At 51.1% G+C, this 21661-nt stretch overlaps 1 protein-coding gene across 5 annotated transcripts in view; it reads right to left on the bottom strand.

The window, feature by feature from the left end:
* Positions 1-9667: 9667 nt before the first annotated feature.
* Positions 9668-21661, bottom strand: part of SKAP1 (src kinase associated phosphoprotein 1) — a 351262-nt gene continuing 339268 nt past the window's right edge. For 4 of the 5 annotated variants that reach the window (XM_077315029.1, XM_077315030.1, XM_077315031.1 and 1 more), the window contains 2 exons: positions 12143-12251; positions 9977-10114 (listed from right to left, as the gene is read on the bottom strand). In XM_077315029.1, coding sequence (XP_077171144.1) covers positions 12150-12251 — 102 coding nt within the window. In that variant the 3' untranslated portion in view covers positions 9977-10114; positions 12143-12149. Of the gene's footprint in view, positions 10115-12142; positions 12252-21661 lie in introns of all 5 variants that reach the window. The other variant, XM_077315028.1, reaches the window with a different exon arrangement.

The raw sequence follows: 21661 nt of genomic DNA, 5'->3' as shown, positions 1-21661 counted from the left end.
AAGATTTTGGCGGGATGAACTTTTGAGAGTCAGAGTTCGTCAGCTCAGACTCTCCCAAGTTTATATCCTGAAAGCCTTGTTGGTTTCTAAGATGCTGTCGGACTCGAATCCAACCGAAGGACAAAGGGCTATGACCTCTGGGGGATTTCGCCCTCTCAATGAGGATGGTGGATCCAGCAAGAAACCACAGAAGGGACCTCTCTGGGCCATAGAACAATCTGGCAGAGAGCGAGGTAGGAGAATTGCTAAGATGGCGGGAGGGACCAATCTCAAAATGGCTGCCAGGGGGCAGCAATGACTGCTGGAGGGTTTCAAACCAAACCTCCTGCTACAACAGGGGCAATGTGTTTGTAGCGGGCACTCCTCACAGAGCCCAAAGGTGCCGCCTGCTGGGGCCATCGGAAGGCAGGGCGAACTGGGAAGCCCCCTATGGAGAATCTATTGGGGGTACGGTGGGGATCACGGGTGTAAATACAGGGGGTCTCTTCTCAGGGGGGCGGGATGGAATGTTTCCCCACCTCGCCTGTCCGGAGGAGCCTTTCCCATGCTGCGGTGCCATTCAAGTAGGTTAGAACGGAAGAACGCAGGAGAAGCCATGTTGGATCATGCCAACACTCTGTGTCACATGGTGGCCAGAGCCCAGGTGCCATCAGGAGGTCCGCCAGTGGGGCTAAGTCTCTGGAAGCCCTCTTGCTCTTGTCATGCCTTCCAAGCCCCGAGAGCACAGAGCATCCCTGCCCCAGACAGAGAGCTTAAGTCCGTGGAATATCCAGGTCAAGGAGAAACGCTGCAGTAGCTGAGGCCTCTTTGCCAGTGCCGATCATTTCCAGACACGGGTGCAGCAACACCGAGGCGCCCCGTCTCTCCTTGATTGCACCCCTACCTTGCTGCTTAGCTTTGGGGCTTTCTGCACGCCTAAAAGAGATCCAGCCAAGCGGGCAGGTGCAGTGGGCGGGCAAAGGCGCCTCTGAAACCCTACAGAGGCAAATTCTCCAAATGTCAAAAGAAGTTCACTTAAAAAAAAAAAAAGGGAAGAAAGAAAGCCCCCCCCCCAACAACAAACCTCTTTGCACCAGCCAGCTGCTCGCTAATGACAGCGCCGCTGATTGGCTAGGCTGCCTCATGAATATTGATGAGCGTGCAGGATCCAAATGGCGCAGCTGGGCAGCCACCTGCTCTTGCCAGCTCAGCTTTCCGAGGCTGCCAGACAGTTGCGGGGAGCTGCCGGGGCTCTGGTTTCCCACCCTCCTGGAAACTCGGCCCAAGTCGGTGCCCCCACTCCCGGCCCCGCTCAGGCCCCACGCTTCTCTTCCCAGCAGCGCAAAATCAATTGTCAAGTGATGCGGGCAGCCAGAAGGAAATGCGTCTTTGCACAATGCCTCAGGGAGGCTGTAAAATGTAGGGATGTCTTCTCGCTTAGATTGGATCCTGCCAGACAGCAGAATGAGCAGCACTTGTTAATTGTGCAAGCAGGGGAAATGCTCCTTTCACAAAAAGGCTTCTTCAACGAGCCTCCCCGCAAGCAGAAAGGTAGAACGCTAGGGCATGGCTAGAATGGCTTTTCCTTAGGTGCAATCTTTCTGCATGCGGGGATTTAAAACTATTTGACCTGTATCTAGCCACACAGTTCTTCTGATGGGTAATTCCGATCGTGGAAGTGGTGGGGTCTTTTTCCTCTGGTTGCTCCTCGCACCACAATCTTTGGCCGCCTGTACTGTTCTTGAAAGAGCCTCTTGTGGCGCAGAGTGGTAAGGCAGCCGTCTGAAAGCTTTGCCCATGGGGCTGGGAGTTCAATCCCAGCAGCCGGCTCAAGGTTGACTCAGCCTTCCATCCTTCCGAGGTCGGTAAAATGAGTACCCAGCTTGCTGGGGGATAAACGGTAATGACTGGGGAATGGAGGAAGTTCTACTGGGCAGAAATTTTAGAAAAAAGCACTGGGGAAAAAAATTCTATCGATGTACTTTGTGCAGCTTGTAGAAAGTTTCTCCACAGCTCCCACGCCACAAAACAAAAATGGAAACAGCAGTGGAAAAAGGCATTGGCAAATTCACTGAGGATCGGTCTGCTGATCCGCCATGTTAAAGGGTCAGTACAAGGAATGGCTATTCCGACCAGCCCACGCATGAGAGCTTTCAGAGGCAGTTTCCATGGGCTGGGCTCTGATTCTGACTCAGAAAGGCAGTCTTCACATTTGTATCGCTGGCTGCCTTCTCCTGCGTATGCCGAAAGAGCCATCAAGTCACAGCCAACCCACTGCGATCCCAGCAATGCGCTGTCAAGGCAGAGGGGGCTGGCCTTCCCCTGCAGAATCTCCCTTCCAAATCCTGACCCTGCTTAACTTCTGAGGACGTGCGGCCTTCCTTTGCCTCCTTGTGCTGGGGGAGATCGCCCGCCTGGTTGTGGGCTGGCTGGGAAGCCCCTCTCCAGGTGTCTTTCCCCCCTCCTGCCATCCGTGAAGGGCGTGGAGTGCACACAGACCCCAGTCCCACCAGCTGTCGCTTCACCACTAGACCTTTCTCCCCCCCAGGGCTGTAGTTTGCTGCGGACTTCAGGAGTGTTGACTTTTCTGAATCGCCAGCAGGGTTCGAACGCTGGGGCTGAAGAAGAGTGCCTCTGGGCATAGTAAGACAGCCTTCTGCCAGGTGTGATGTGTGATGTTGCGCTTCTCGGCATTCCAAGTGCTTAAAACCTGCTTCCCTCCATCTCGAAAGCTCTCTTGCTGAATCTCCAGCGGCTGGCCCCTCTCCCTCTGCAAAAACACGGCCTGCGCACATCGAAAACCCTTTCTGCTTTGCAGCAGAGCCCGGATCCTGTTCGGCGCTGCTTAATGGCGCTCCAAATCTCTTGCCTCATTGCGGGGCCGTCTCCTACCTCTTGGCCCTTTCAACTCTGAAGATTTGCCCTGCTGGGAGACAAGGGCAAAAGGGGGGGGGGAGCTTTAACCCCCTTGGAGATGCAAGCTGCTCGCTGGGCCCCAGCACAGAGTTGCAAGCAAGCCTCTCTCTTGGCTGGCTTCTTTCCCCGCCCGGCTGCCGGCTGGATTCCTGGCAGCGCTTCATTAAGGCTTCCCAAATCTCTCTGCCTTCTGCTCCGTTCGGAGTTTCTCTTGGCAGGCATTTGCCAGCTCCTCTCTCTCTCTCTCTCGGTTTTTTTTTTAAAGAGGGAAAGCAATTCTTGCTGTTCTTGCCAGCAGCCGGGAATTTCAGGGTGGTGATTAGGGGGAAAGAGGAAAATATAGAAAAGGGGGGGGGGGGTAGAGCGAGAGCCGAGTGCCCTGCAGGCTCATTAAGTTCAGGGTTGTGAGGTGGCAGCTGCGAATGGAGATGTGGGCAGCCATCTGAGACGCAGGGGAGAGCGGGAGCGAGCGAGGAGAGGCCTCCTTCCATCAGGGCCTGGGCACGAATCCTGCGCCTCCATTCTCCACACGCCGCCTCCTGCCTAAATGAAGGACAAGGGGAGAAAGCGAGCCGGCTTTGGGTGGGCCAGGGCTGCACACCGGACCTCGGCTTCAGCACCTGGTTTCGCCGGACAAAGGTGCCGCAGGACACAGGCAAGAGCTTGTGCTGGAGAGGAAAGAGGCAAAGGAGCCCAGGCAGGCCTCGCTTCCGCGTCCAGGCGTGGTCCGGTCCAAGGCTGTGGCGAGCCAAGCGGAGCGGTTCCGGAGACCGACGCTTGGCGAGAGACGGAGCATAAATCGGGCCAGACGTCAGCCTCGGGACCCGCAGGTGGAGTTTTGCCTTGCAGCAGACAAACGGATAAAGGGAGGGGAGTGCCACGGAGCATAAGCAGAGTTCAGTCCCATCGACACGGAGCCCTTGCAGCCTCTGCAGGCAGGAGCCAGGGAGGACTTCCAAGTGAGAAAATTACGGTTTCCTGTCAAGCTTGAATCCGGGATGACTTAAAAAAAAAAAAATCAGCACTGCCTGGAAGTTTGGTGGATGCTCATAGTTACAAGTATGGTGGTGCGCTCTGCACATGCACAGAGAGGGCAGATTATGTAATATTCCACAACCAAAATGAATGACTCAGTGTAGGATGCCCCCTCTCCAAATCCCTGGCCAGTCTGGCCTGGTGGGAATTTGCCTCTCGGCTGCAAAGTAGTGATCGGCATTTCCTTGGGCATACAAGAGACATAACCCCTTCTGCCCACCTCCTTACAAGCTGCCTGAGTTCACAGAATCAGCCTCTCTGTCAAATGGCTCTCCAGCCTCTGCCTAAAAACCTCCAAGGAAGGAGAACCCACCGCCTCCCGAGGAACCGCTCTAACATCCGGGAACTTCTTCCGGATGTTTAGCGGAAAGCTTGGCTCTCCAGACCGGAATCGGCCACTCTTAACCACTCCCCCATGCTGGGGTCATAGCGCCTACGGTCAGGCAGCCCACCTTCCAACGCAGCCTTTTTCTCCAAGAGAATAAACAAATACGTCATCTCTGTAGTCCAGAGATGAGTGGCCATTCCGGGAGATCTCCAGCCCCCACCGGGAGGTTGGCAACCCGCTTCCTCAGCCTGGCTTGGTTACTTTTCAACCCTGGCTGAGGCCAAAGTGCTTGAAAGGCGCCACCGAGAAACCAGCCAGCCCTGGCCCCCATTTCTGGGCCACGCTTCCAGCGCGACCGAATGTCGGTCTTGCAAAATAGAACTGCTGCAGCTGGGAAGCCCTCCAGGGCCTGGAGCAGAGGCCGAGTTGCCCCCACCGCTGAGTAGCAGCCTGCCTCCTTTCCCCTTTGCCTCTGCCTCCGGAAACGCCGTGGGTGGGCCACGGGTGGCAGGCAGCACCCCTCGCCTCCCGCGAGCCGAGCGGGCCCAAGATATCTTCCCAATTAAGCCACAGCTGTTCGGAAAGGGAGGGCGAGGGGCTGGGGCTGGCAGAGCTGCCGTCTCTTTCAAGAGCCCTTCTCGTGAGTGATGAGGGCTGGAGAGAGGGGGAGCCAGCCAAGCTCCGATGGAAACACTCATTGCACAGAGAGAAAATGACTGTAATTACGAGCCGGTCCCTGCAGAAGGTTGAACTCCAGGTTTCCTAATAACCTCACCAGGTGCCTCTCTTGTTCATTCTCTCCCTCGCTCTGTGCCCAAGTGGGCTCCGTGGCAGCAGAGTCTGGCTCCCAGAAACTGCAGGTGAATCTTCCCTACACAGGAGGGAGCCAAGAAAGACATCCTGCAGACGGACCATCCTTGTTGGCAGGCTGGGGGGGGGGTGTCTCTGTATCTCCTGGGCCATCCAGCCTGGCAGTCTGTGTCTAACAGAGACCAACCAGAAGCCACAGGGAGATTCGCAGGCTGCCCGTCATGCACTTCGGCCAGTGCTTTTTGTTGGTTTCAGCATCTGGGAGACGAAAAGTAAGATCGATTTGAGCGAGTGGCCGTGTGGCTCTGAAGCAGCAGAGCCAAGCCTGAGTCCTGGGGTAACTTGAAAATCAACCAAGTTGTAGGCGGGGTATATGTTTTTGTATCTGAAAAAAGCGTGCATGCCCATGAAAGAAGACGACTTTGTTGGTAGCCATGTCGGCCTTCGGTAGAACAGGTTTGATTCCAGTTTAGTAGCGCCTTAGAGATGAAAAAGGATGTCAAGACGCAGCAGCAGAAAAGAGCAAGAACACAGGGACACCTTAAAGAATGACATTTGTGCCAGGAGAGGAGCTTCCATGAGCTTCTGCGGGCAGTGACTCATGACCACTTAAACCCTGTCGCAAATTTTGTAAGAATTGCACTCGAAAGCTCATCACACCTTGAATAAATCTTTGTTGGTCTTAAAGGTGCTGCTGGATTCTGATTTCATTGTGCTACTTCAGACCAACACAGCGACCCACTGAAAACTAAAGCGATAGGCTTGTACGAGTCCAAATTCCCTTTGTCAGATGGTATCTGACAAAGTGTGGATTGCTGAAAGTCGATACCCTGCAACTCCTGCTGGTGTGTAAGGAGCTCGAATCAAAACCACCAAATTCCTTCTGCTTATTTCCAGTTCTGCTGCTTGAGACACAATTACTTGATTTGTCTACCTTGAAAAGGTTTTACAGCTATGCTGACCATTGCAGCTGCCCTAATCGCCCAGGACTAGCCTGGTTTTGTCAGCACTTGGAAGCTAGGCAGGGTGGGCGCCCGGATGAAAGACCACCAAGGAGACTGGGGCTGTTGCACAAGGGCCAAGACCAAGCTACTTCTGCCTACCTTGAAAACCCCTTGAGGTAGAATTTCATGGGGCAGCCTCGAGTCAGTGCAGCATATTTCGGAGTACTAGGTTTTGGTATTGCCCTTTAAGGCTATATGCGGCCTGGTTCCCACTTACCTGCGGGACCGCTTGGTTGCTTCTGCCTGCCTACGTTGTCCTGTTCTTTACAAAAGGAAATGTTGTAAGAAACAGATGTGAGGATCCTGGGGTCGAAAAGAATGCTTTTCTGGGTGATGCCGTGGGTTCGTCTAGGAATCTGTTTCAGCACCACGGAGAGTTCCCCTTCTTGCCCTTGAACTAGAGCAGAGGTAGTCAAACTGCGGCCCTCCAGATGTCCATGGACTACAATTCCCACGAGCCCCTGCCAGCGAATGCTGGCAGGGGCTTGTGGGAATTGTAGTCCATGGACATCTGGAGGGCCGCAGTTTGACTACCCCTGAACTAGAACATAGAATCATACCCAGTTAAGTTCAATCCCCCCCAGCAATTCATGTTTTCCCTTGACCCATCATATCATGCAGGGTCAAACATTATTGAGGTCATTGGGCTGGAGGGTCTTTCTGTTGTTAAAGGATCCCTTTAGACAAGTTGTCCTCTCCCTTTAATGAAAGTTGTCTCTCGATTTTAGGAGGTGCTCGCCCAGAGTTTACCGGTACTTGCAGCTAGATGTTCCCTGAGGAACGCACAACAATTACTTGTTACTGTCTTTCTGCAGTCTCTCTCACCATTTCCAAGGACATGCTCCACAGCACCTGGATCTGAAATCCATTTTGCTCAAAGATGGAGGCTGTACCTGCACCGATTCCGAGCCAAAACACATCCGATTCACGCAATTCAAGTCCAGCTCTGTTCACAAATCGCAGCCGAATGCACGTACAGTCCATAGATTCTTGTTAAATACATGCACTGCGTAATTGTCATGTTACATTCAAAGCACATGCGGCTCAAGGTGTAATTTAACCCCACATTTATCCATGTACTGGTTTCCTATTGCACTTGTAATATGAATCCACATTGCCTCTTCCTTATAAACAGATGCATGTATGCTTGCGGTAAAGAGGGCTTCAGTCCGGGGGCAGTCCTTGCATGTTTGGGCACAGAAACCCCACACACAGAGGAGTTAACAGAGTTCCATTTACCACTCTGACATCTCCCCCCACCCCCCAGTATATATAAAGGCACGTGTACAGCCAACACACCCAAGCATCTGTTAAATCAAGGATCTAATTTACATCACCTTTTTAATATCTTCATTGAGCATTTCTCTTCCTCTGCTAGCAACTTGATAAGGGAGAATGGGAAGCTTGGATGAGCCTATGGGAGGTGTGGACAGAGAGTGATTAAAGTGTGAAGATGTTGTGATGGGCACAGGAATAAACAACTTTAAAGAGGGATTAGATAGCTCCATACTAGCTATGGTGACTGAGGGGAACCTCCATATTCAGAGGCACTATACCTCTGATTCCCAGAGCAAGGGGGCAATGTCAGGGGAAGGCTCTAGGCCCTGTTCTTGGCTGTCCAGAGGGACTGGTTGGCCACTGTTTGGACCACTGGTCTGCTCCTGCAGGGCTCTTCTGATGCTCTTTCATTCCAATGGCTGTCCATTTCCCTGTCCCAGTTTGTTCATTCTGTTCCGAGAGAGGGAATAATAATAATAAAAAAAACTTCTGTTAAGCCCTGTGGTTATCTTGTTGTACTGTAGGTATTGCATTTGTATGAGGGAAGGATCCTACCCTTTGGCCAAAATGCAACAGGATCCATTATTGGGAATAATGAAGGGAGGGGGGGGGGGAGAATGTATTTGCATGCAAATCTGAATTGGCAGAATTTTGCTTGAGACCCCTTCCCCAAATGCCTTTCAAGCGGTCCATTCCAAAACCAAAGGTAAGGGGTAGATTGCTCAGCTCTCGCAAGCTGCCCACCCCAGGGTCTGATCCGTGGGCCTTGTCCATTGGGTTTCTCAGCATAAAATGCTGAAATCTTCACCTTGTGGCGAGACTCTTCCGTTTGTTTCTCCTCCCTGCGGAATCCGGGCAGATCTCCAAGTTGCTTCTCACTTTGGGGATTCCAGGTGAGCAGTTCGCTACCGCCACCTTGTGGCTTTGTTAACCACTACAGGTGAAATACAGAAATGACTTCCCATTAGCTGGCCTAGCTGCATGTCGGAAGGCCGGTGGTCTCAGAGCTCTGCTCTGTCACATGCTGGAAGTGCTGTCTAAGGAAACCTACACAGGTTGATTGGGAGTCTTGGAAGGTGAGGGTGACATCGCCTTTATCACCCCAGAGATCCAGGTAATGGTGCGACAGCCTTCCCCCCGAGCCAGCCCAAGCCCCTGTGCCTCCTTTTTTGGAAAATGGAACCTGCTTGCAATGGTGCATTGCGCCCAATGGTTAAAAATGGGGCACACCAACTCTGGCTTTCCTTAGCTGCAAAGTTTTTGGGACAAAAACAAGCTGTACAGGCCTGTTTTCGAGGGAGATGAGTCTATTGGTCACATTCTGAGCCTGACCTTGGGGAGGGGCCGTGGGTCAGTGGCAGAGCATCTGTTTGGCATGTAGAAAGTGCCCAGTTCAATCCCCAGCCTCTCTAGCTGAAAGAGGCAGGTAGAAGGTCCCAAAACCTTCTTGAGACATTGGAGAGCCACTGCTGGTCTGAATTGACAATACTGATTTTGAAGAAGAGTTGGTTTTTATACCCCGCTTTTCTCTACCTGAAGGAGTCTCACAGCGGCTTACAATCTCCTTCCTTTCCTCTCCCCACAACAGACATGCTGTGAGGTAGGTGAGGCAGGAAGAGCTCTGGCAGAACTGCTCCATCGGGACAGCTCTAACAGGACTGTGACTGGCCCAAGGTCACCCAGATGGCTGCACGTGGAGGAGTAGGGAATCAAACCTGGCTTGCCAGATGAGAAGCTACCACTCTTAACCACTGCACCATGCTGACTCTCATAAGGCAGCTTCATGTGCTCATGTGTTTCAACATGCCCAAGATAACCTCTGTTTTATCCTCACAACAACCCTGTGAGGTAGGTCAGACAAGAATTTGAACCTTGGTCTCCCCAGGCACTGGCCAGTGGGTGTTTGTACTGCTATTAACATTTTTCTTGTGATCCTCACTGAGGTAGCCACCGAGAATCCAAACTAACAAATATTCATTTATTTGTTCTTGGGCATTGCCAGTAACAAAATTTTGTTTGAAAGCTCGAGAAAAGAGTAGGCCTTTTATGCCTTCTGCTCACCTGAAGCAACAAAACAACCCACCGGCCAAGACAGTTTGGCCCTGACCCACCTACGAAAAATCTTTCATTCTTACATGGTTCTCATTAGATTTATGCGGAAGAGCACCGATTCTCCTGCCCAGGCCTTTGATGAGAATGTGATCTCTTCAGCTTGGATTGTCATCGTTGATCTGGGTTACTATTTTGTTCTCATCATTGTCCTAGATGTGACGGGCCCTGCCTAAAAACGATCCAATTTGGCTGGTCTGTTTTTAAGAACAAAAAAAAAACCCCTTTAGCGCAATAAACAATTTGCAGTTAAAGAACAACAGAAGAGTTTATTCTGGATTCCCAAGAAGCTCATTGATTTCTTTTGAGTGTTCTGGAAATCCCACCCCAAAAAACGCCCCCCTCCCCACAATGCACTTGGCAATTCCAACCACTTTAGACAAGAGCAAATTTCCAGAATGAGAACGTGTGCCGGTTGAAGCTGGTCCGAGAAAGCGGCAAGGCAAAGTTTAGGAAGTCCATCTCAGTGTGAAAAGGACTAAAGGGAACGAGAAAGAGGGGGTTGCTTGCGTAGGAGTCCTGGTGTGGGCTGAGAAACATGCACATGTCTCCAGGTGCGCACGAACGTCTTAGGAGGAACAAAGAGGCTTCTGGGAAGCAGATCTGCCGGGTCAGCAAAACAGAGCGATGGGAAGAGATGGGACCCCCCGGGGATCTAGGAATGAACAAAAAGAAGTGAACATTTACCTGGGAGGAGACATAAGAAACAGATAGCAACTGCTCGATGCAGCCAGTGACCCTTGTCTGTGTTGTGTGGCCGTGGAGGCAGATGCCACATCCGATGACCCTGCTTTCCTGTCCGGAAGGAGGAGGAAAGATCTGAGAAGGACTGAGTGGCGTGCATTTTGTAACTAGCTAAATAAGTAATGAATAAATTTTGTAGGGCAGGAATGGGTCCTGGGATTCATGGTGTTGTCCCCCGTTCCTCTGCTCCTTGTATCATGCGATGCCTTCAAAGCTTCCTCCCCTTTCAATGAAACGGCTGATTATCATCCATGGCTCCAAACTCTTTAATTGCCGCCTCAACCAGTTATTCGTCCCTCCAGTCTGCCTCCCAAATATGCTCCTTCCCTCTTGGGAGGCTGGGCCTTGCTTGAATTTCATTCTGCCCCAATCTCAGAATTTGTTTCGGTGTTCTTCCGTTCTGCCAATGCAGGGGACTTCCTGACTCGCTCCAGAAGATGGAGCCAGAGAGGCCGATGGAGGGAATTTCAGCCAGAGACATTGCGACAAGCCTGCTGTCAATACCTTGCAGCTGCCTGCTTTCCTTCCATCTCTCTCCTAGAGCTCCCTGGGGTTTTCGTCGGCTGGGCTCGGGCCTTAGAACTCACAATGAAGCATAAAGCCCAGGAGGCTTCTGAGCATGTGTAAAACGCTTCCCCTTCACCCTTACTCAGAAGCATTCTTGAGGTATCTGGGCTCCTGGTCAAGAGGCAGAGCTGCTGGCCACACGTGATCCTTGGTACCCAAAATATACATGATCATCTTTTTAAGCTGTATTTTTAGTACAGCTACATTAAAGGCAAGTGCAACCGTCATTAGGAGCCAGCCCAGGATTCTTAATGATGTTTAAGAGACAGTTAAGGTGAACGTCTTCCGGGAGGCCTGGTGTTCTTGGTGTCAGGAAGGTGCAAGCTTTCAGAGCCACACAGCAGTCTTGTCATCTGGCAAGCAGAGGAACCCCTGGCTACCTTAAACGAATATAGAATTTGACAATGGAAACACTAATGCACTCTCATTCTTTCCAGCCTAGAAGAAGCCAGAAAATGTCCCTCAATATCTTGAGACTCAGGAATTTCCCACTTACAAATGCCTTCCCTTCCTCTCCCGACAACAAACAGGCAGGTGGGGCTGAGCGAGCTCTGAGAGAACCTGCTCTGTGAGAACAGCTTCTAACAGGACTGTGGCTAGCCCAAGGTCACCCAGCTGGCTGCATGTGGAGGAGCGCAGAATCAAACCCGGCTCTCCAGAATAGAAGCTGCTGCTCTTAAATGTTACACCAAGCTCCACATCCTGTCGCATTAAGAGCGTTCTTTACCACAGGAGCAGCACCACCTCCTGGTGGTTATGAAAAGAAGAGCATGATGTGCTTCAATCCCCTTAAGTGCTCCAAGTCACCCCTGAAGGGGGACTGGCTGGCTGATGCATAAACTGGCTTCAGCAAGTTACCAGCTAGGAAGCAGTGGAGAAAGCATGGAGGGGAAGCATGGGGCAAAGCTCCTCCAACTGGTCTGAACAGCCCACTGTGTAGCAGTCTGCAGTCTTATCGTATGGTTGCCAGCTCAGAGTTGGGACATACCTAGAGAACTGGGGTAAGGCAGGGTTTGGGGAAGAGAAGGACCTCAACAGAGAGCAATGCCACAGAGCCCCTCCCAAAGCAGCCATTTCCTCCAGGTTTTCTCCACATTTCTGTAGCCAGGATAATCTACTGTAATACCTGGAGATCTCCAGGCCCCACCAGGAGGCTGGCAACCCTATCTTATTAGGAGTCAGTGAACGCAGGCCGATCTGAGCCACGAGGCCATGGGACCAAATGGCAAATGTGGCCCAGGGCCCACTGGAACCAACACAAGTTCTACAAGAGGATTTCCTCCTGGAAGGCCGTCCTACCCTAAATCAGCCCTCTGCCCAAGCACTCCTTTCTCCCCCCACCCAACACCTGGAAGGGAGCCATTTGCTCTACCTGCTGCTCATGCGTCTTCTGCCTCGTAGGCCGGCATGAGGTATTCCTTTGGGACGATCCCCACGGTGCTGTTCAGCTCTCCGACCCACCAGCCGTAGGCGCTGTAGTCCTGGAAGGAAAGGAAGGGATGGCATCGGCTGGATTGGGCAGCTGGGGAGGGGAGGAGGACGGGAGGGAGGGAGGGAGGGCCTGAAGAAGGCCTTGGGGGGCAATGCAGGAAAGGGACAAAGAGTCCTGACTCTGGCCACAGGCCCTTTCCATACGATTCTGGGCACGTTTCCAGTCCTTCATGACACTTTCCTCTCAGTGGCTTTCCTAAGAGAGCCTCAGCCTTTCCCTTCTCCTTCTGCATCTTCCTTGGAGCGTTGTGCAAACAGGGAGGATCATGGTAGGCCTTTGGGCCAGTGCCTTGTAAGGACAGCAGTAGCCCCGCTAGACTCACCAAGCCCAGCTGATTTCCTCCATGTGGGCCGATGAACAAGCCTCTGAAGCAATTGAGGGGCATGAGCCACCTTTTGCAGAGGTGTGCCCAGTGGAGGAAATCACCGCGGGGCATGATGTGGCTCCAGCAACCCTCTCCGTCTGCTTTGTTACCGGGAACAGGAGCCCCCTCTGAGCCCCTGGCCTGCTAGTGGAGCTGCAGGTCTCCACATGTGTGAGCTCAGAGTTCAAGCCACCCAGGTGCACCATGCAGGATGCCAGGGTCACTCGCCTTTGGTTGGATGAGTCATGGTGGACTTGGCATGACACCCACCAGGCATGTGGAGGCACACTGGATCACTGCCATTGTAAAAAGGTAAAGGTATCCCCTGTGCAAGCACCGGGTCATGTCTGACCCTTGGGGTGACGCCCTCTAGCGTTTTCTTGGCAGACTCAATACGGGGTGGTTTGCCAGTGCCTTCCCCAGTCATGACCGTTTACCCCCCAGCAAGCAAGCTGGGTACTCATTTTACCGACCTCGGAAGGATGGAAGGCTGAGTCAACCTTGAGCCGGCTGCTGGGATCGAACTCCCAGCCTCATGGGCAGAGCTTCAGACACATGTCTGCTGCCTTACCACTCTCCGCCACAAGAGGCTCTAATTGCCATTGTAGGCATGGGCTTAATGTTGAAGTCTTTGGCCACAACAACCGTAAAAGCAAAGAACAAACGGGGGAAAAAACGAACCCCCTGCAGCATGCAGCATGGACAGGAATAAAAATAACATTAAAACATCTTAAGACAAGAGTAGGGTGAAAATTAGGTGACGATTCGGTATAGGCTGTTAATGGAAGTCGCCGGTAACACTGGAAACAAACCTTTTCCTAATAATTACAGAAGAGAACATAAAAGTGGCAACCATCAAGGTAACAGATGGAACCAAGTCTGCCAAGAGGAACGCCCCTCAATCCTCATCCCTGCCAGCAAGCTCAGATAATGTTAAGACCATGACCTCCAATTGCAATACACCTGCATTAAAGCACAAAGTGCTAATTCGTTTCACAGATTTGTAACCTGCCATTCTATGGAAAAGCATCCAACACAGGCTGGATTCTGGAGATTTTGGGTGTGGAGGATCTCTTGGGCATGAAATTCGGGTCACTGTGGGTGGGAAGATAGTTGTGTGTTCCTGCCTTGTGCAAGGGGTTGAACTAGATGACACTGGACTAGATGACCGTTCCAACTCTATGATTCTATGATTCTCTTTCCTATCAGGAGAAGAGCTGGGCAGATCCAACCTGTTTATACTCAAAAGCAGGGGTAGTCAACCTGTGGTCCTCCAGATGTCCATGGACTACAATTCCCATGAGCCCCTGCCAGCGTTTGCTGGCAGGGGATCATGGGAATTGTAGTCCATGGACATCTGGAGGACCACAGGTTGACTACCCCTGCTGAAAAGGATGGGTCAGTTCGCATGTCCCACTGCAGTTACGCCAGGCGAACAGGAGAACACGGCCGTCTGTGCTCTAAGTGATGGGGGAGCATGTGTGAACGAATCCAGAAGTGCGGGGAGAGGCAGAGGAAGGGGAGTGAGCTGCATCAGATGGGGCAGATGTCACAACCCAAAACAGACAGGAGAACCCGACCCACCTCCTGCACGTTGGGGTGACCTGAGCCCTATGAGGTATTTTAAAACAATTTTGTCCTTGATGGATTGCTGGGGAGCCGGCGATTGCTCATAATCAAAAAAAGAAAAGGGGGGGGGGAAGGAAGAAGAATGGGATGCAAATGAGCACGAGGCGAGCAGCATCGGCGTCGGGCGCTTTATTTCCCCGCGCTGTGCCAGAAAGAATTAAAACAACATTAAACTCCCAGCCATAATGTTTAAGCTCTCATTTCCGAGTGCCAAATTGCACCGCTCTGGATCATACAGATGTTCGTTAATTATGCTAATTTTTATTAAACTATTAAAAGTGAGGAAGTTGCACTGGCGGGGCCCCGGCCCGAGGTGAACCCTGCCTTGTGTCTGGAGGGGCCGAGTTCGCTGCTTCTCCAGCGAAGCTGCTGAGGCCAGAAGTTTGGGGTGTTTTGCTTAGCAAAGAGGATGCGTGTGGGGAAGGGGGCAGGGGGCAAGGGAGGGCTGGGCTCTTCAGCAGAAAATTCCTTAGCAACCTCCCCCCCCCCTGCCACAAGTGCAGGAGTCTCTGATCCTGGCCAAGGTCAGACTGACCCTTCTGCTGCTGACCCAGCTGGGGTAATCCTAGGCAAAGGATGGGCTGCCCTCCTGTACTAAAAGAAGCCCAGGGCTCTTTTTGCTCTCCCCCCCACAAATAAACAAATACTCAGCTCTGGGTTCCTTCTTATCTCGCCCCACAGAAGAAAAAGATTTTGCCCTGCAGTAGCTTGGCAACCATGCTGGCTTATTTAAAAATGCATTTATTTATTTGAAATATTTGAAATATTCATAATTTGCCTTTCCCTAACGGGTTCCCCTGATGTGTTCAAGGGGCTGGTTTTGATTGCTCACCCCCCTCACCCCCTCGTAACTTCCTTTCCCTTCCTCTCCCCACAACAGACGTCCCGCGAGGTAGGTGGGGCTGAGAGCTCTGATAGAACTCCTCTGTGAGAACAGCTCTAACAGGACTGTGACTGGCCCAATGACACCCAGCTAGCTGTATGTGGAAGAGCAGGGAATCCAACCCAGCTCTTGAGATTAGAGGCCACTGCTCTTGACACCACACTGGCTTCACCTATGGTGATGTTTTGTATGAAACACAAGGCACTGGATCCTATCAGCTTTTCCCTGGGGAAAAGGGGAGGGCAAAACTCCTTTTGATCCTCCCCAAATATCCATGCTGGGATTCATGGGAGCCTGCATGGATAAAGCCAGCCAATCAGCTGACTTTGTCACAATCCTACACTGGCCAACAAAAAGCGTAGTCAACAGAGGCACCAACAACTAAAATACATGCATAGAGTAGAAATGTGTAGCTCCAGTAGCAAGGGCGGGGGGGGGGGGGAAGCCACGTGGATCGGGGCAGTCTGGGGTCAAGTCTGCACACAATAGATAATGCATTTTCAATGCACTTTAGAAGTAGATTTTCCTGTTCTGCACAGGAAAATCCAGCTGCCAAAGCACATTGAAAGTGCATTATCCTCTGTGTGCAGAATGGGCCTGGGTGAAGACTGCTAGATCCAATTACGGTTGCCAACCTCCAGCTGGTACCTGGAAAGAGGCTAGAATTACCACTGAGCTCCAGGCAACCAAGATAAGTTTCGTGGGGGAAAGGGCTGCTTCGGATGTTGGACTAAGGCCTTATACCCTGACAAGGTCCCTCCACACACCTTGCTCTCCAAACGTCCAGCCCACAAGAGACAACCCTAGATCCAGCTCAAGGAGAAAACGGCTGTGTGTTGAGTCCGGAGGCAGGCCGCGTGCAGAGTGCGAACGGCGGCCGAAACCCCGTGGATGTGTGCGTCTTTAACTAACGCCTGCCACGCTCTTTTAGAACCTGCCGTAATCTCCGCTCTGCAATGACGCCCTCTCCAGTTTGAAAACAAAACACACAGGAAACCAAAATTAAAAGCAGAAAGGAAGCCATTTACCCCAGGGCTCCCCGATTCCATGTCAGCAACAAATGCAGAACAGCTGTGTGGTGCGGAACTGGCCAGGGGGAAGCGGGAGGTGTGTGTGTGTGTGTGTGTGTGTGTGTGTGTGTGTGTGTGTGTGTGCAGAGGGGTTATGCCTATCCAGACGCAGAGGAGTTCAAGTCTCCGGCACCAGTGAAGGGGAAAATGACATCCACAACGAGGAGGAAGGACATCTTGTAGAAACCCCAAATAGGCTGTTGACAAGTGACAGGGGGATGATTTCCTGGCCACTGGCCGCCTCCTCGCAGGCTACCCTGCGGCTCTTTGCCTTGCTGCTCGGCAGTGTCACGGGTGTCCTTTCCGTGCCTCCTGTCTTTAGTGTCTGGACTCTGTCTACCGTGCGGGGAGAAAATGCCTCGGCAAGCAGGTCGCGGCAGGGGGTGGGGGAGCCAGCAGCAGGCAGCTCGCATTAGCCGGGGAGGGAGCACGAAGGCCCCCGCGACAGAGCGGCTCGCTTTTAATTTCCGTCTGCCCGCCATCCCCACTGTTTCCCTATTTGCGGAACGTTCCGCACGACAGCCCAGCAACTACCAGGGATGGCCACCGAGATGCCTTTGACAGGCAGGAGGGAAAGGTCGCCGGACGGCGTACCCCGCTCGATAGACAGGGAGGCAAAAAAGTCAAAGAGCTTCTGGGGCTCAGGATGACCTGGATGGAATGCGTCCTCCACTGAGCTGCAAGTCTCCTTGTTCCTTAATACCAGTCGTTGGTCAACTATCGGGGGGGGGGGGAAATTCACAGTCGGAGTAGATCAGCAGTGGAATCGGCTGTCTAAGGAGGTGTGGAGCTCCCCCTCACTGGTGGTCTTCAAGCAAATGTCCTGGATGCTTGAGGCTGATCCTGCATTGAGCTGAGGGTTGAACGAGATGGCCTGGTTGGCCCCTTCCCATTCTAGGATTCCATGACTAGTTATTAAGTGGTGGGATTGGGTGCCGGTGGGGGTTGCCACTCCCACAGATGGCTTGGAAAGGTGATTTGGCAGATGCATGGGATTGGGGTCCTTCAGCAAGGGTGGAATTGGAGGAGGCCAACAGCCCCAGAAAAAGGCCCTGCCCCTCAAAGATGGGGGGAAAGATGCAGAAAGAGCCATCCTCCCTGTGTCACTCTCCCTGCGCCAAGCAGGGCTTGATAAGCATTGCCCTCATTTGCCCGGCTGATGTGGTGGGGCCAGGCCATCGGCCCACCAAGTGGCCTCCCACTGGCTATCCGGCTCTGCCCACCAAGGGCTACTGTGTGTGTATCAAGCACCACCAAGAAGCCACCAAGTCATAGTCTGTCTGTCCGTCTGTCCGTCCATCCATCCTTGGATTGGTATCCCGCCTCCCATGACTTTTGTTGCCTAAAGGTGGGAAGTTGGCGGCAAGTGGGAAGAAGGAGAAGGGATGAGGCCATAGGCGCCACTGCCTCTTCATCTGTGACCTTTACAGGTTTTATAATTGTGGCTTTTGTTGTGTTTTGGTCATGTTCTGCTTATATGGTTCCATGAGGGATGTTTTCAATAAAATAAATTAACCAAATAGGGACAGCCCAGGAGCCAGAAAGAGGAAGCAGCAGGGAAGAGGGCCACAGTAGCAAAGGAATGGTGGGGTGGATACATATGTCAGCACGTGAAAGTTGAAGCCCAGAAACGACAGATGGTGATTGAGTAGACCAGCCTTTTCAATCTTTTGACCATGGAGGAGCCCCTGAAATAATCGTTCAGATGTCAAGGAGCCCCGGAAGTGATGTCAGCTGGCCACGCCCCTGCCACACCCCTGGAAATGACATCACTACCCACACCCTTAGCCCTCCTTTTGCTCCCTTCCCCTGGCTTTGCTACCACTGTGGTGGCTCTGCCTCATGAAGGCTGGAAAGAAGAGTAGGGGTTGAGAAGATGGCCCAGACCCTCCCATACCACACTACTTTAGGGTTCTTGCAGACCCCCTTCAGAGTTCCTGCAGACCCACAGGAGTCCATGGACCCCTGGTTGGGAACCCTTGGAGTAGAGGGATGAATTGACATTTTGCCGCAGTGAACTGAGCTATGGTGACACTCAAAGGCCATCCCATCAAAGGAGGCCTTGTTGCCTCAAGGATACTGAAAGGTCCTATATGTTAGATGCTCCACAGTGGGGTGCCCACAGAACTATCATACAGGCAGACACTGCAGCCAGGCTGGGTCCCAAAACAATCTTTGGACCAACTCAAATGACCCAGTTCTACAGTCTGAAGACTGTCCCCTGCAAGGACACATGCAATGGTTCCTGGTCCAAGCATTGGTTCCAGCAAGAGAAACTTCTGTTTGGTGTGTCAGAAAAAGGCTGTTGGCCCTCTGCACCACAAAATCCACAACGCATCATATACTCCAAGCAGACCTCTGCCGCGTCCCTATCCAAAGCCCAGTTCTTGTGCTAATTGTCCCAAAAGGAGGTGCCAAGATCCATGCAAAGGTGTGTGGGCCAAATAAGCCTACAGACACCAAACCCTCCTATTAGAACCACCAAGGTGATAATTATTTTAAAAATATCCATGGTGCTATGCAAAAAACCCCTGCCAATTGGTCATTTATCTCATTAATTTCCATTTCCTGTGTTTCCTTTCTGATGTGTCCAAAATGTCAAACAAAACAGCAGAAAACATGAAATCCATCCGTCCAGAAAGGACGTTTGCTGTAGGTTTATCGTCCTCGGTCATAATGGCCTTTCTCCTGGCCTGGTGCCTGGCCTGTTGGCGGCTCCTATTCCTGTCTCCAAGGGGTGCCAAAGCTCCTTTGCTGGGACAAATCTGTGGGACTTTTCTTGGAATGAGCTTTGGAAGCCCCAAGGAGCAATGGGCTAGTGAGAAGAATATCGAGGAGTCGTCAAGTCTAACCCCCTGTGTTTAAGGGTGAAATACATGGAATGTGAAATAAGAAATCATAACAAAGAAAAAGAAGAGCTGTTTTTTTTATACCCCACTTTTTCAAGTTTTCTGCTTGAGACTCGTGGATTATATGGTGTAGAACATTGTAATCAAACAGCACGAGAGATTTAGTAAACAACGAAATAGGGCTAGGTTTACAAAAATCACCGTGCGTCGGTCACTCTGCCAACTATGTACAACAGAATGGTTCAAGAGGGCATTTTAATAGAGGTAACATGGCTTTAGGCTAATGGAATGATTCAGGGAGGAGCTTTTATAAAATCAACAGGACTGCGAATTGTATCACAGTATCATCTGTTTCCGGTATGTTTTATCCTGCAGTTACTGCTTTCCACCTTTTGTGAGAACCTTTTCTGCGTTGCCTGTAATTATTTTCGCTCCGTTTCAAACTGCTGTAAACCCTAGTCTTATTGCATGGTTTATTAGATGTCTCGTGTGAATTATTGCATTGACTCACACGGCGTAATCCATTTTAAGTGTCACTGAAAAAGGTCAACTATATATAAAGTAAATAAAGTAATGTGCACTGGATCAGTTGGAATCTTTTTCTAGGAGGGCAAACAAGACGGTCAAGCAACAGCGGCAGGATCCCGAAGGTATCCACAGGTAGGATCCTTTCCCAGCAGCTTTCCCTCCTCAGATCAAACACCACAACCCTCCCCCGCGAATAAGATTCCTGTGGGTAAGATTTATGCTAACTTCCCTCTGGACCTATTTTCCTTATTATTTGTCTCCTGTCAAAAATATATACCTCAGCAATAAGAGTTCTACTGGACCATTGAGAAATGCTGTCCTGTTCTGTCCTTCTTTACTTTCTTCTGAGTCTGCTACACCTTTTAAAAATCCTTTTGTCCCTTTACTTTCTTCTGAGTCTGCTACACCTTTTAAAAATCCTTTTGTCCCTTTACTTTCTTCTGAGTCTGCTACACCTTTTAAAAATCCTTTCGTCCCTTAATCTCTCTCTCTCTCTCTACTTAACTCCAACGTAATTTCACTCCCTCCCCACCCCTGCAGGCTTTAAAAATAAGGACCCCTCAGCCTTGCTAACCTGCTAATTCTGTTCTAGCCAGGTGCATAGAGAATTCACCCCTGGAAGATTTCACAGGACTCACAATTTTAACCTCACTCCTTCCTTTTTCACATAGTCAATTCACACTTCAAAGATGGTGTGACGGAATTCGCACCAACCCCTCCTGCTGATTGGAAGGGCACACAACAAACGACTGATGGGGCATCGTTCCTTTTTGCACCACCGTGGCTATGGGCCTGGATGGGGGGGGGGTGGATCGGATCTAGATTTGGAGATGGATCCTGGGAAGGACCTCAGTGGGGTATAATCCCATAGCCCTCCAAAGCAGCCATGTTCTCCAGGGGAATGGATCTCTGTAGTCTGAAGATGAGCTGAACTTCCCAGGTTCCTATCCTTTAAGTGAAGCCTAGGATAGCATTTTGGTGCTCCATGCTCTGGGGTCTGTGTGCGAGGTGAATACTTTTTAAATTTTACTTTGCCCACATGCAGCTTTGCCATAGATAAGAACTGTGTGTATGTGTGTTTGTGTGGGGGTAAATAATTGGCTCTAAAGTGTGCATAGCACAGAACAAGAATGACTCTGTTGGGGGAAAATTATTTTCAGATTCTCCTAAACTCAAACTGGCAAGCAAAAATTAAAATTTATATTCTTCTAATTATAGATGCCTCGAGAGTTGGACCTCTCAGTGGAAGGGAAATGCTACCCGAAATAGACCTGTCGCCCAAATTTATGTTGGGGCTATTAGCAATTCTAGGAGAAAAAGCTTTGAGAGAGACTTACAAGCAGGGCTCTCAACCAACTAATATGGGAGGGGGGGAGATACAAAGGATTTTATTGTAAAACAAAAAGTCCCTAACATACAAGCGCACAAATTTAAACTAATGCATACACAAAGAGCCTCTTGTGGCGCAGAGGGGTAAGGCAGCAACATGCTGTCTGAAAGCTCTGCCCATGAGGCTGGGAGTTCAATCCCAGCAGCCACCTCAGGGTTGACTCAGCCTTCCATCCTTCCGAGGTTGGTAAAATGAGTACCCAGCTTGCTGGGGGGTAAAACGGTAATGACTGGGGAATGCACTGGCAAACCACCCCGTATTGAGTCTGCCATGAAAACGCTGGAGGGCGTCACCCCAAGGGTCAGACATGACCCGGTGCTTGCACAGGGGATACCTTTACCTTTACACAAAGAGGAAATCACAGAGGTGATCAGGTGTGAAAGGGGATTAGCATTTGGGTCAGAGCAAGCTATAATTACCATGTGACGACAAGCAATCTGATATTGGAAGGGAAGAAGCAGCAGCCCAAGATGGGTTTCATGTACGGAAAGCCCAAAAAGGAGACAAGGATGGCTTTCTCATAGCTGGATTTGTATCTCGAGGCTAAGGTTGGGCAGTTGTATAACAATACCTTGGTGGGATTCATGGGGCAAAATTAAAGCAAGTTAAAAAGGGTGAGGGTCTGGCCATGTGGTCCTGATAATGCCAGCCTGATGTCGCTGGAGAACTCTCAATCAGAGTCATTC

The sequence above is a fragment of the Paroedura picta genome, chromosome 16 (assembly GCF_049243985.1).
Source record: "Paroedura picta isolate Pp20150507F chromosome 16, Ppicta_v3.0, whole genome shotgun sequence".
Classification (NCBI taxonomy): Eukaryota; Metazoa; Chordata; class Lepidosauria; order Squamata; family Gekkonidae; genus Paroedura; species Paroedura picta.
This window is presented reverse-complemented; position numbering and strand designations above follow the sequence as displayed.